The 12,212-nt window shown below is 48.9% G+C and overlaps 1 protein-coding gene across 1 annotated transcript; it reads left to right on the top strand.

The window, feature by feature from the left end:
* The first annotated feature begins 2,797 nt into the window (after positions 1 to 2,797).
* Positions 2,798 to 11,550, top strand: LOC144140004 (uncharacterized). The gene is made up of 3 exons (XM_077672219.1): positions 2,798 to 2,833; positions 10,214 to 10,463; positions 11,263 to 11,550. The coding sequence occupies exons 1-3, from the start codon at positions 2,798 to 2,800 to the stop codon at positions 11,460 to 11,462; spliced, it is 486 nt and encodes a 161-aa protein (XP_077528345.1). The 3' UTR covers positions 11,463 to 11,550.
* The last annotated feature ends 662 nt before the right edge of the window (positions 11,551 to 12,212 follow it).

The following is a 12,212-nucleotide window of genomic DNA, read 5'->3' as shown; positions in this document are numbered from 1 at the left end:
CTGGAAGATTTACAATGTGGATGCAGAAAGCGCAATTTAGTTTTTTTTTGTTCAAGTGTATCTCCTCCAAATTCGACAGCCCGAAACTAGTTCAGCTGTTCGACTAAGAAACTGTTCGGCTAAGGGCGCCAATGCAAGCATTCTGTCCCGACTTGTGCTTTGATGTATCGATCACAGAGATGATTTCCCCTGTACGCCGTGTGCAATGCGTGTAGAATCATAATTTTTGTGTATCCTAAGACGTCCTTTTAGAAAATATTAGGTCTTTCAAACGTGCCCTTAAAACTGCAGGTATCTGAAGCTCTTCACGAAACCCCGCCCCCACAGTGTGGTATATAGGAACACCGTGTTCCCGTTTTTGTTTATATGTGTGTGCGTGTGTTCATGCGCGCGTATGTGTTGTCCATACATTTCGGCGTGTTTCTGATCTATTTGGGAGCATCTGTTTTGCCCAGTATGATACTACTATTCGAATGTTTGTAACATGAGTGCGTTCAGATGCATGTACTTTTTCATGAAACCTGTCTTCATGCATGCTAATGTACCCGACTGCAATATTCATATCTTACTTGTGTAATTTGTGCGCCTGTGTGTTTATGTGTGTGTCAGTGTGAGTGTGAGTGTGCGTCTGCATGTGTGTGTGTGCGTGAGCGAGTATGAGTGTGCGTGTGCCTGTGTGCGTGTGCGTGTGAATGAGTCTACGTGTGCGTGCGCACGCGTGTGTGTGTGATTGCGTGTGTGCGTGCGTGTGCGTGTGTGTGCGTGTTTGTGTGAGTGTGCTTGTGCGTGTGAGTCTGACTGTGAGTGTGTGTGTGCGAGCGTGAGCGTGAGTGGGAGTGGGAGTGTGCGTGTGCGTGTGTGTGTGTGTGTGTGTGTTTGCGTGTGTGGCGTTAAACTGTACTGCCTGATTCACTGCACTTCTCTACCGGTATCCGTACTTCATTGTTTCTTCAGTGTGTCACCCTGTACTTCTAGCGCACCTCCCAAACAAGGCGTAGTTCTGCTGGTGGACATCCCCACAAAATAAATAAATAAATAAATAAATAAATAAATAAATAAATAAATAAATAAATAAATAAATAAATAAATAAATAAATAAATAAATAAATAAATAAATAAATAAATAAATAAAGTAATGACATTTGCCATAATGGAAACAGACACGCGGCCAATTTTTATGACTTGATTGGTCCTCGCTTGCGGGGGATCTGCCCATTTTTATACATAGAAGGCACGAGTTAGTTTGCTACCATAGGCACGCCGACGGGTGTGTTTTTTGTTTCTGACTTTAGTGATGTAGGTACGCTAGAGCACCGTTTATTGCAAAGCCGCACTAAGGAACGCAAACCCACCTTCATTTTTTTACTTCCCTAGTAAGTTAGCAAACAGGCCGATCGTTACGTCGGAAAAAGACAGCGGAGATAGAAGTTCTCTTTCAAAGATGGCAACTAGCACAAGGAGCAGTTTCAATACTGAGGTGACTTTCTGAGTATTTTGAAAATCCACCCAGCAAGGCCACGTGCAAACTGTTCACCTCGTAAAGTGTTGTAAATGCTCAAAGTCAGGATTAGGTCTCTTGCTTTATTATTGCGGTATCATTGATTGCCCCTTCTCTCGCTTTCCCACTTGCAGGCGGACGTTATACTGAAAACCATGTTTTTTTTATTGGATATGGCGGTGTAAATAATTTCGTGTTTGCGCCCGTTGACTGTTGACTTTGCTTCCTGAAGCGTTGTCGACATTGTCAATGATTACGTTTCGCAAAGAGTGTGGATTACATCTGATATGTAATATCCGAGATAGAGAGCGTTAGATAAATACCGTTAGCTAGATATATCAGAGATAGATAGCGTTAAGCCGCAGGATTCGTAGTAAATTTGCCGTCGAGCACTCATTTATTGGAACGGGAAAAGTGAGAGTTCTTTATGCGGGAAGACGGGTGGAAGCAATGGGTGCTGCGAAAGCGAAAACGCTGTTTATGACGCATTTGACAGGTGAAAGCCCAAGTTCGCACAGTCTTCATTCGATTCAATTTGGTAGGGCTTAAAATTTACTTTTGTTCTCATAGCTGATTGTGGTTATGCTTAGATCCTCAAGAACATGCAACGGGGACGCCCCTAAATGCAGTGAAATTACACACTGTTTAGCTGATTCATCAAGGAATATGGTGCGAGAACGGTGAGCATGCTTTCTTATGAGGCTTGGTCATTAAAACAGCATGAGTATGGGTTATTTCGTGGGCATGCCCCACTTTGTTACAATAACAGCAGAAGCTGCCACTCAGGCGCCTCAGCGTATGCTCATTTTACGTTATGTTGTCAAACAACCGCGACGAAATTCGCTGTTTATTGCAGAATAAACAGGCGCGACTGATGAACATCGTTAACCAATATCTACCAAAAACATTTCAGTACATATAGGTGGTTGTTTGTAAATATCTGAGCATCTCGACACTGTCCCTCGCGAGTTGGATGCTCGGCCTCATGATCACAGTGTGTTTCGGGTTCAGAAGCCGTTGATCGAAGCCTTTGATCGTTGGTTGATTCGCATGTTGATCGAAGGCTGCGCACATACGAAACGCAAGTTTAAAAATTTCGCCGTTGTCTTCACAAGGGCCTTGTTTTTGCCCGTGATAGAAAACAGTAGTTAGGTGGGCACGTTTCTTCACGATCCTCATTAGAAGAATTGGGTGTTGTCCCTGTGATAGATATCTGAGATAGATACCTGTTATCCCTTTGATAGATCGGTAGATAACTGAGAGAGATAGCTTTCTTGCGTTGTTGTCACGTGAGGCCGGATGAGACTGGACGGCCTCTCCAACTCCTCTTGGCAAGTGGGTGTGGCGGTGCAGTGCGAGCGATAGACCAGGGGTCAAAGACAAGCTGACGAAGGAAACGGTTAGCAGTTTAAACGAGAGGCATCGTGGGTGTACTCTGTGGTAGTTAAGTGACAACGTTGAGTGCCCTTAACCATCTTTCCAACCCCGGGTGGTGTACCGTGGTGGATAGTGAGGGATAGGGTAAGGTAGCGCCCATGAATCCCGTAGACCTGGAGGTGGTACTTCCACCCTCGAAGGGGGCCCAGGTTCAAGCAAGACGTGCAAGGAGGCCGATTAGGCATCATGTAAATATCCAGAACGAGCTGCACAGGTGCAGCAGTGTTGGAGGAACAGCGGCATGTCGCACCTAAGCATTTTTATTACCGCAAGAAGAAATTTACCTACCTTAGATTACCTAGTTCATTTCTCTAATTAAGGCACCACGCCCAAAATTTGGACTTATCTTAAGAGTAAACACATTGCTCTGACGGAATAAAACATCGAAACAGATTCCTCAATAACATAAATGAATCAGATGTGCAAGTTCATCGAATCGTGACAACGTGTATTAGAGCTAGTAGACTTCTTTTGTGAGAGAATTCTCAAATTTCCGTGGCGCTTTTGTTTCTAGAAATAAATGTAAGGAAACAAATTATGAGACTAAACAAATAGGTCTTTGTTCCGGCGGAATATTAGCCGCGTCGCTTTAGAAGTACCATCTAAATTAGCCATGGTAAGAAACCAGCCTGTGAGCAGAGTTTCGCTTACGTGCGAAATTCCCGAATGCATTACACCTAACTTCTGAATGACAAATAGTTTCGTTGGTTTAAGAGAAGGACACGGAATTCAAGATAGTTCTTGCTGCATTCATTCAGGCACACAACATTCAAGCAAGGCGAAAGAATTTTAACAATCAACCATGCGTTACAAAAGACTTCTGTCTGTTTCAGAGAAACGGAAAAGCTTTAAGTAAGCTTTGAAAAGAAGAGCGATATACCGCATGCGCAAAAAAACGCAGTGAATCGGCGTGCAGGCCGTAAGATGCGGTGTTCATTAGCTAAACGTAATGAACACATCCGTGGCATTTTGGATTGGACAAAATCGTTAAAGAAACAGCTTTTATAAATTGCCCTCGAAATGTTCCATCGCAAATTTAACCGCGAGACACGCGTACAGCCTTATACTTTCTAATACACCTCTATTCAATGGAAGACACAGTACAAGATTTCAAACAGCCTCTTTGCATTGAAAACGCCTCTGCTGCATTACAAACAAAGGCCTGTATCTTTTATTACGCGAAGAAACGATATATTTCCGCAAACTAGCTGCCCAGTGGCGTTTGAACGCATTGTGGTTTTCAAATAGCATCAGCAGTAATGGTCCGGGATAGCTTTTTATTTGTCTTGATGACCAGTATTTTGTTTTGAAAGTATAAAACCTTAATAAAACAGCGCATTTAGATGCATGCATCACCGCAAAAAAAGGGCGATGTTTTATCTGCGTGAGCCTTTTCTTGATTCTTTTCTGTTTACCAAATTTTCCACGATTTTTCATCATTTCAATGCTAATGCTATTGTTAAGAAATTCTACACAATCTTTAAAAGAAGAGCGCTACGTTAAAAAGTTTGCAAAAGCCTAGACCTTCCTCTACGAATGAATGGTTGAATCTAAAGATGGTTTCAGTAACACTTGGTTCGAACGCCATCAAAGCTTATGCACGAGATTCTAGGCAAAATCACGTATGTCAACATTGTTTGAAGCCCTTATGCCTTTATTTAGGAGATATGGTGTCGGCAGAACACTAACCGTCGTTTTAACCTAGTTGAAGTTTGTGAGTCTAAGAGCCCGCTTGCTATTTAAGATATCCCAATAATAGTAAAGTTGCTTGCTCAGTTTGTAATAATGATTATTTGAAAGGACAGACAACCGACTTTATGGAGTGCATGTCTTCTAGCTCGTATGAAAGCCAGCGTTTATATAGTTGTTTTGCCGCAAGAAATTTCCAAATAAACCAACGGAAGTCATTTTGATTTGGCGGTGAACTTTTTTAAGTTTGAAAGGTGGCACCATGTAGTGTCTAAACGTGGCACTAGCTTACGTGAACTAAAAACTCCTTCCATGTGAAAGCGAAAAACAGCATGAAGGAATAGGAAAGGTTACACAATATTTTTTTTAAACACGGACAAGTTTTTAGATATCTCTTGTAATCTCATATGCAGTTAAACGTATGTTACCGCACGGCTCACTGTTATGGGGGCCAGCATTCCTTTAAACAGGCCACGTATGGCTGGTAGACCTAGAAATTCGGATTTCAAAAGTTGTAGGGTGCTATCAGCAAAACAGATTCTAAGTTGAGGTGTTTTAAGTGATGCCCTTTCATTTGGGTTACCGAAGGTATGCTCCACGATAATTGGCTGTCTGTTTCTTTAAGCAAAAGGTAAACGTCTTCGCACACACTTTTATGCGACACTTATCTCTGGCGAGAAGCCGCCACAATGTTAATATTTGAGACATATTGGCCGTAACGCCTATATTCAAAATAGTTCCGGCACCGCACACTAGAGGGGTGGAATGCTCTGCCTGCATGGCAGTGCTCGCTTGCTTCCTTCCTCAGCACAACTTCTTCATTGCCTCAGCAACCATATCCGTTCACACCCCCTCCTTCTTGCTGCTTTTTTCTTTCTGCCATCTTGCACTGCTTTCCGGTTTCTGATAATTGTATTAGACGCAGTAACACATTAAGTAAAAAATAATATTATTAAGAAACTTTTGCAAGAATACCAGCCAGGAAGGTTTGATCTCACCACAGCTCACCACACAGAGGTCTTTCAATAATACAAAAAACTAGCAGGCAGCAATACATTCGATCATACTTTATGGTTGGTTGAAAGTTGTGAGTGCGGATGTTTGTACAAAAGTTGCGTGGTCCCTAATCAGGTGGAGTATATGGCAGAAGAATTCATTCTGACATGTAGATTTCGCCGGCACTTCAGTGGAGGCGCCACGAAAAAAAAGAAATTTAGAGGTATTTTACTCCCTCCCTTTTTCTTAAAGTGAAACATACAATGTAGTTGCCTACGGTACAAATAAATGGCGCGGAAAATTTTTGAGTGGAATAAGCTTGACGCTCAGCTGTCGAAGGCTCATTCAAGATATGGTGGCAAGGCAACGTCTTAAAGCGGCCATGCAGACAAAATGCAAGTTTGGCACTTTTAACGCAAACTGCACTGAAATAGTCTATAAAAGTAGAAAAAAGAGAATGGGCATTAAACCAACTAGAAGCCATGACGTATTATGGACAGCTCTGTGATTGGCTGAGGCCGACAAAAGCTAACGCAATTTAGGCAGAGATTATAAGCTAGCAGAACGAGATTTTGGTGCTTAAATGTACTGCATATTCATTTATAGCAGTAACAACCGTTATGCAAACAACTGAAGTTGCGAATATACAAGTAATCAGAAGCACCGGCACATACTGCTGTTAGTATTCCGCATACAATGCCTGTTATTGCTGCACAGCAGGCAGGCGCTTTGGGGTTGTCTCCCACGGCACTGGCCAATTGGCGTAAGCGACATCGTCTCACATGACCCTGTTTGTCCAGCATACCCAGCGTTTCACGAAACGATTGCTACCTACCGTAACAAAAAGAAGCGATGTGTAAAAACGGTCAGAAACAAAGCAAACGCCGACAGCGGTCCTGCGCCGTATGGTGGCGCCATCTAAGAAGACTAGCGGTAAAAAAGGCATTTCGCAATTCGCTGCAAACTAAACAGCTCAATATAGCTCACTTGTACCCCTGCTCAGGATACGTCATCGCTGACGTCACGAAACGCACGATGTATCGGTACTGTGGTAATCCGGCAATAGCGGCGGTGGACAATCCCGCGCGATGGACATGTTCCGGCGGAGTATGAAGATGTGGCGCGAGATGAGATAGGATAGGACATGGCGGACTCGGCTGGGCGACGTGTGTGCAGCCGGATCGGCTGAGCGGTGTACCTTGGCGTAGCGGGACTCCAAGTGAAGGTGTGATCGAGGGGGCTCAGTGTCCTTCTGGGGAACCGCGGCCGGGTGCAAGAACCCCGGTACCACATTTGGCGCCCTGAACGTGGGGCCGGCCGTGGTTCCTGGGAAGGGCATTGTGGTCTTCTTCCTTGTTTTGGTGTTCCGTGGTGGGCATTTTGCGGGGCGAATTACGTTGGCGTTTTTGAGTGGCTCTCGGGATTTTTCGGTAGCCCTCCTCGCGATTTGAGGCGCCTTTGTAGTGGCTTCTGTTGTTTATAACCATTTTTTCTTCCCGTGTTCGCTTCGCGGCGCGCGAGAGCATTTCTTCCCAGGGACATGCCTGGCCGTGGAGCTTCTACCCGTCGGCGCCCCTTGGTTGCTCCGCGTGAGCCCGCAGGGGATGCGGACGCCACTGGGCTCGTCGGCGTGCTCCGCCCGATCATGGACCTCTGCGAGAACCTCACGAACCGGCTGGCGGGTCTCGGGCTAGAAGGCGGTGGGTCCGAGCATGGGCCATCGTTCCAGCCAAGCATTGCGGTGCCACGGTTCACGGGCTACGATGACCCCAAGACTGTGGCGGACTTCCTGAGCGAGCTCAGTGTTTACAAGACGGCGTCGGGTGCTTCGGACGAGTTCGTGTTGACCCGTGTCCTGCCGGTTGCCCTGGAGGCATCGGCTGGTCGTTGGTGGCGCCTCCAGACCCCGTTCGCGTCCTGGGCTGACTTCGAGGCACGCTTCCGCGAGGAGTTCTTGCCTCCCGACTACGACTACCGCATCCGCCGTGAGCTGGAAGCACGTACGCAGCACCCGCGCGAAGGCTTGCTCGAATACATTCGAGCTATCCAGGAGCTCTTCAAGCGAGCTATCCCGGGTGCGTCTGACGCGGAAATGGTAAAGCACGTCTTGCGGCGTTGCCATCCGCGCTTCCGACCTTTCCTGCACGGTCATGATTACTCCAGTTTGGAGGAGGTGGCGCGATCAGCTCGAGCAATCGAGGACGCTCTGATATCAGAGCTGAGTTATATACCCCCTCCGCCAGTAGGGGAGGCACTTGAGCCAGCTTGCGCATGGAGAGACACCTATGAGACTTCGCCACAGCGAAGTCCACAGCCGCGTACGGCAGCGGCGGGCTTGAATTCCCCCCGCGCACGAGGTCCTTCTGCCCTTGGCGACAGGCAGTTGGAGCGCGGAAGACCACTAGATGGTGCAGCCCACGGCGGGAACTCCCCGCAGCGGTTAGAGCCAGGGTTCCTGCGTTGGGAAAACAGGCCCTCTTTACTGGCAGGCTCACCGCTCCCCGACCCGAGTCTCTCCCTTGGGGGTCGGCAACGAAATCCTCTGAACTCCAGAGGTCCTTCTCGTCCGGTCGTCGAGACGGGAGGGTCGCGGGGCTACACGCCCAATGGAAATCAAGCTGGCGGCTGTTACCAATGTGGACAGCCAGGACACATCCGTCGTGAGTGTCCGCGTGTGATGGCTGGTCGCCGAAATACAAATAGCCATCGAGATGAAGGAATGCAGCCCGAGGCAATGATGGTGACTAACCCATCACTGAGTGGCCCAGAATTGGCTGGTGGCGAGGACTGGTTCCTATTACCCACTGCTTGCCGTGTTGAAGCACGCACAGAGCCCATAGCACCACATCTTTCTGTTCACGTTCTTGGAACGGATGTTTCTGCATTGGTTGATACCGGCGGCAGTTTGTCGCTCATTGGTGATACTGTCTTTGAACTTTGCCGAGCACGTGGTGTTAAGTTGCGCCAATGCAGCACCCGGTTGCAAGTGGCCAATGGTGCTGTGGTTGAAGCGCGTGGTGCTGTGCGCTTGCACATTTCTTACGCAAGCAGAAGGTGTCGGCAGCGCCTTACGTACTGCCCTGGCTTGGCAGTACCCATGATTTTGGGCCGGGATTTCATTATTCACGAGGGCCTACTGCTTGACTTGGCGGGAGGTGGTTACAGATTGGGCAATGACGCAGAATTGATACCTTTTCTGGCGTCAACGCATATCTGTACCGTGCCAAGGTCAGCCGCAGTCGCAACGAAATCCGTGTTGCCTGAGCGAATCAGGCAGTTGCTTGAGGAGTGTCCTTGCAGTGACTATGAGAGGGAGCAGCTCGCCTATGTGCTGGAGCCCTTTGCTGAAATGTTCACGGAGGCCCTTGGGCGGACAACAGTCCTTCAACACCGCATTGACACGGGAGACGCTCCTCCTTGGAGCTGCAATCCACGGCCGCTCAGCATCCAGAAGAAGGCGAAACTGGTGTCGCCCTTGACGAGATGCTGAACACGGGGGTTGTGCGGCCGTCGCAGAGTGCCCATGCATCTCCAGTCGTGTTGGCGCCAAAAAAGGACGGCAGTGTGCGTCTCTGCGTGGACTACCGTCGTCTCAACGACGTAACTGTAAGAGACGCATATCCTTTTCCTGCCGTAGAATCCATCATTTCCTCGCTTGGTGGTGCCCGCGTGTTTACCACTCTGGATTGCTCACGCGGCTTTTTGCAAATTGAAATGCACCCTGATGGTATTCCCAAAACAGCTTTCACATGCTACAGGGGTCTTTTCGAGTTTGTGCGCATGCCGTTTGGGCTGAAGAACTCCCCGAGCTCGTTTCAAAGATTAATGGACATCGTCCTTGACGATGTACGTTATAAGTACGCGATGGCCTATATGGATGACGTCGTCGTCTTTTCACGCACCTTTGAGGAGCAGCTCGTGCATCTCAGAGATGTGCTTGACCGCATGAAACGCGCCGGCCTCACCATCAATCCTAAAAAGGTCCAACTCACGACAAGCAAAGTTGACTTGCTCGGCTTTGTCGTGGACAAGGGAGAGCTTCGTCCTAACGATGCCAAACTGAAAGCAATTACAGAGTATCCGTGCCCGCGTGACGTTAAGAGCTTGCAGCGCTTCTTGGGCATGATAGCCTTTTACCGCAGCTTCATCCCTCATTGTGCGGAGCTATCACGTCCGCTGAACCAGCTACTACGCAAAGGCGTGAAATGGCAATGGGAAGAGGCTGAACAGCAAGCTTTTGAAGCACTGTCTCGCGCAATCGCGGCAACAGCGGCGTTAAGGATACCGGACCTTAACAAACAATTTGTCTTGCAGACCGATGCTGGCGACTATGGACTGGGCGCAGTGCTGATGCAGGAGTTTGAGGGCGTTCTCCGTCCGGTCGCATTTGCTAGCCATACGCTCACTCCGGCTGAGCGCAATTACACGGTCACAGAACGTGAGTGTCTAGCAATTGTGTTTGCACTAAAGAAATTTGACATGTATCTTGACGGTGCCTCTTTCACCATTCAGACAGACCACATGGCATTAACGTGGTTGCAGCGTTTGCAGAACCCTGCTGGTCGTCTTGCGCGCTGGGTGCTTGCGCTTCAGCGCTACGATTTTACTATCCAGCACAGGAAGGGTTCGCAGAACCAAGTCGCTTACGCGCTATCGCGCGCGCCCCTGCCGCCATCTTCGGACGCGGAAGCGCCGGCGCTGGTGGCTGCAGTGGATGCTGACGCACGCTGGGGTACGCTGGTGAGCAGGGCAGATCTTCTCGCGGCGCAACGTGCCGACGGACTCTGCCGTAAGATCATTGAGCACGTCGGGGCACAGGGCGCAGCTCCCACCAGCAACAGCGGTGAGTTTGATACATATGTGTTGGCGGAAGACGGTCTCCTGCTACGGTATATCCCGCAGGACGATGACGAAGCTAATTCCCCATTCCGCGCTGTTGTACCGCGTAAGCTTCGGAGGGCTTTCATCCGTTACTTTCATGATTCAGCTCTGGCTGGACACAGCTCTGGCAGCAAAACTTATGAGAAGTTATGTCGGACTGTCACGTGGCCGGGAATGAGGCAGGATGTGCTGCGGTACGCCAGGAGCTGTCCCGTGTGTCAGACAGCGAAACCCCGCGTCGGTTGCCCGCCCGGATTGATGCAGTCTGTTGAGAGTAAGAGCCCCTGGCAAATCGTTGCTTGCGATATCATGGGCCCTTACCCCCGCAGCCCGCGTGGGAATTGTTATTTGTTTGTGGTGACGGACCATTTCACGAAGTGGGTAGAGCTGTTCCCGCTACGTACCGTCAATACACCGAATGTATGGAGGTGCCTAATGGAAGTGTTTTCGCGCTTTGGGTTCCCCGCACAGCTCATAACGGATAATGCTACGTATTTTACGAGCAAATTGTTTGAGGACAACTGCCGAGCTGTAGGCGTGAAACACAATCGTACGACCACCTCTCACCCTCAGGCAAACATAACTGAGCGTGTGAATCGCAATCTCAAGACGATGCTAATTGCTCATACGAAGCAACACAAAGATTGGGATGCTAAGCTGCCTGAGATTGCATTTGCCACTCGCACCACGGTGAATCGCTCAACCGGGCTTACGCCGGCTTATTTGAACTACGGTCGGGAAATGCCATTTCCTCTTGACAGGACACTTCCAGAAACGGAGGCGGGTTCTGGTCTGTCGCCCCATGCTGTGGCCGTCCGCCAGCGCCTGCGCGACGCGATACAGGCTGCCCGGGAGCAGCTTGACGTTGCTCGTCTCCAGCAGGCGGAGCAGTACAACCGGTGTCGTCGAGATGTTCAGTTTGCGGTTGGCGACATGGTTCTCCGGCGCACTCATCCACTGAGCGATGCCTCACGCAAGTTTGCCGCGTCGCTAGCCCCTAAATGGGAGGGCCCTTTTACCGTAACCGAGAAGCTGTCTTCCATAACGTATCTTTTACGCCACAGCAGTACAGGTGAACTTGCAGGCCCGGTTAATATAACAGACCTTAAACAGTACCACGTGGACTGATCTGCTTTTGGCCGCAACGCCTCTTGTTTCTCAATGGCGTCTGCGCACCCGTCATGTTAACTTTCTATGGGATGTATCTAGAGTATCCTTTTTAGGCATTTTTTTTGTTTCGGATTACCTATTCTTGGTCCTGAATTTGATGATTGATCAGTACCACGTGATGCGCTTCTTTAATTTTTTATTTTTCCCCCTGCTAGAATTGTGTTTCTTTCCGGGCGTTAATTTTTGCGTCTTTCGCGTCCAGAATTTATTTTGGCATTCGCTCCTGCTGCGCCCGCATTCACCGCCGACCCGTGTGGAGGACTTTCCCCACTGCCATATCCACATGTGCGTGGTGCATGACCCGGTGGCATCCTGAGTTCCTGACTCCCTGGCCTTGGGGCTACCTTCTTGGCTCCACGGCTCTTGCTCCGGGCCGTGCCTGCTCTCTATTCTCCACTGTGCTACCTTGGCGTGTGTGCTGTGGGTCTTGAACCGGACGTTTGGGTGGTGCTCTCGGTTCCACTCCGGCGCTGCGTACCTCTCGCCGGGAGGCCCTATCTGCTACCTCTGGTACTGTTGAACAGACCGTCATCGGTTCATG

Source organism: Haemaphysalis longicornis, unplaced genomic scaffold (genome assembly GCF_048455015.1).
Source record: "Haemaphysalis longicornis isolate Haplotype H1 unplaced genomic scaffold, Haemaphysalis longicornis Haplotype H1 scaffold_5, whole genome shotgun sequence".
In the NCBI taxonomy this organism is placed as follows: Eukaryota; Metazoa; Arthropoda; class Arachnida; order Ixodida; family Ixodidae; genus Haemaphysalis; species Haemaphysalis longicornis.
This window is presented reverse-complemented; position numbering and strand designations above follow the sequence as displayed.

Bases quoted from the DNA above. Each gene is read 5' to 3' on its own strand.
- LOC144140004 (XM_077672219.1), top strand. From the start codon at position 2,798: ATGAGACTGGACGGCCTCTCCAACTCCTCTTGGCAA. The intron at 2,834-10,213 runs GTGGGTGTGGCG...CTTGCGCTTCAG, and splicing joins TCTCCAACTCCTCTTGGCAA to CGCTACGATTTTACTATCCA. The intron at 10,464-11,262 runs GTGAGTTTGATA...TCCTCTTGACAG, and splicing joins AGCTCCCACCAGCAACAGCG to GACACTTCCAGAAACGGAGG.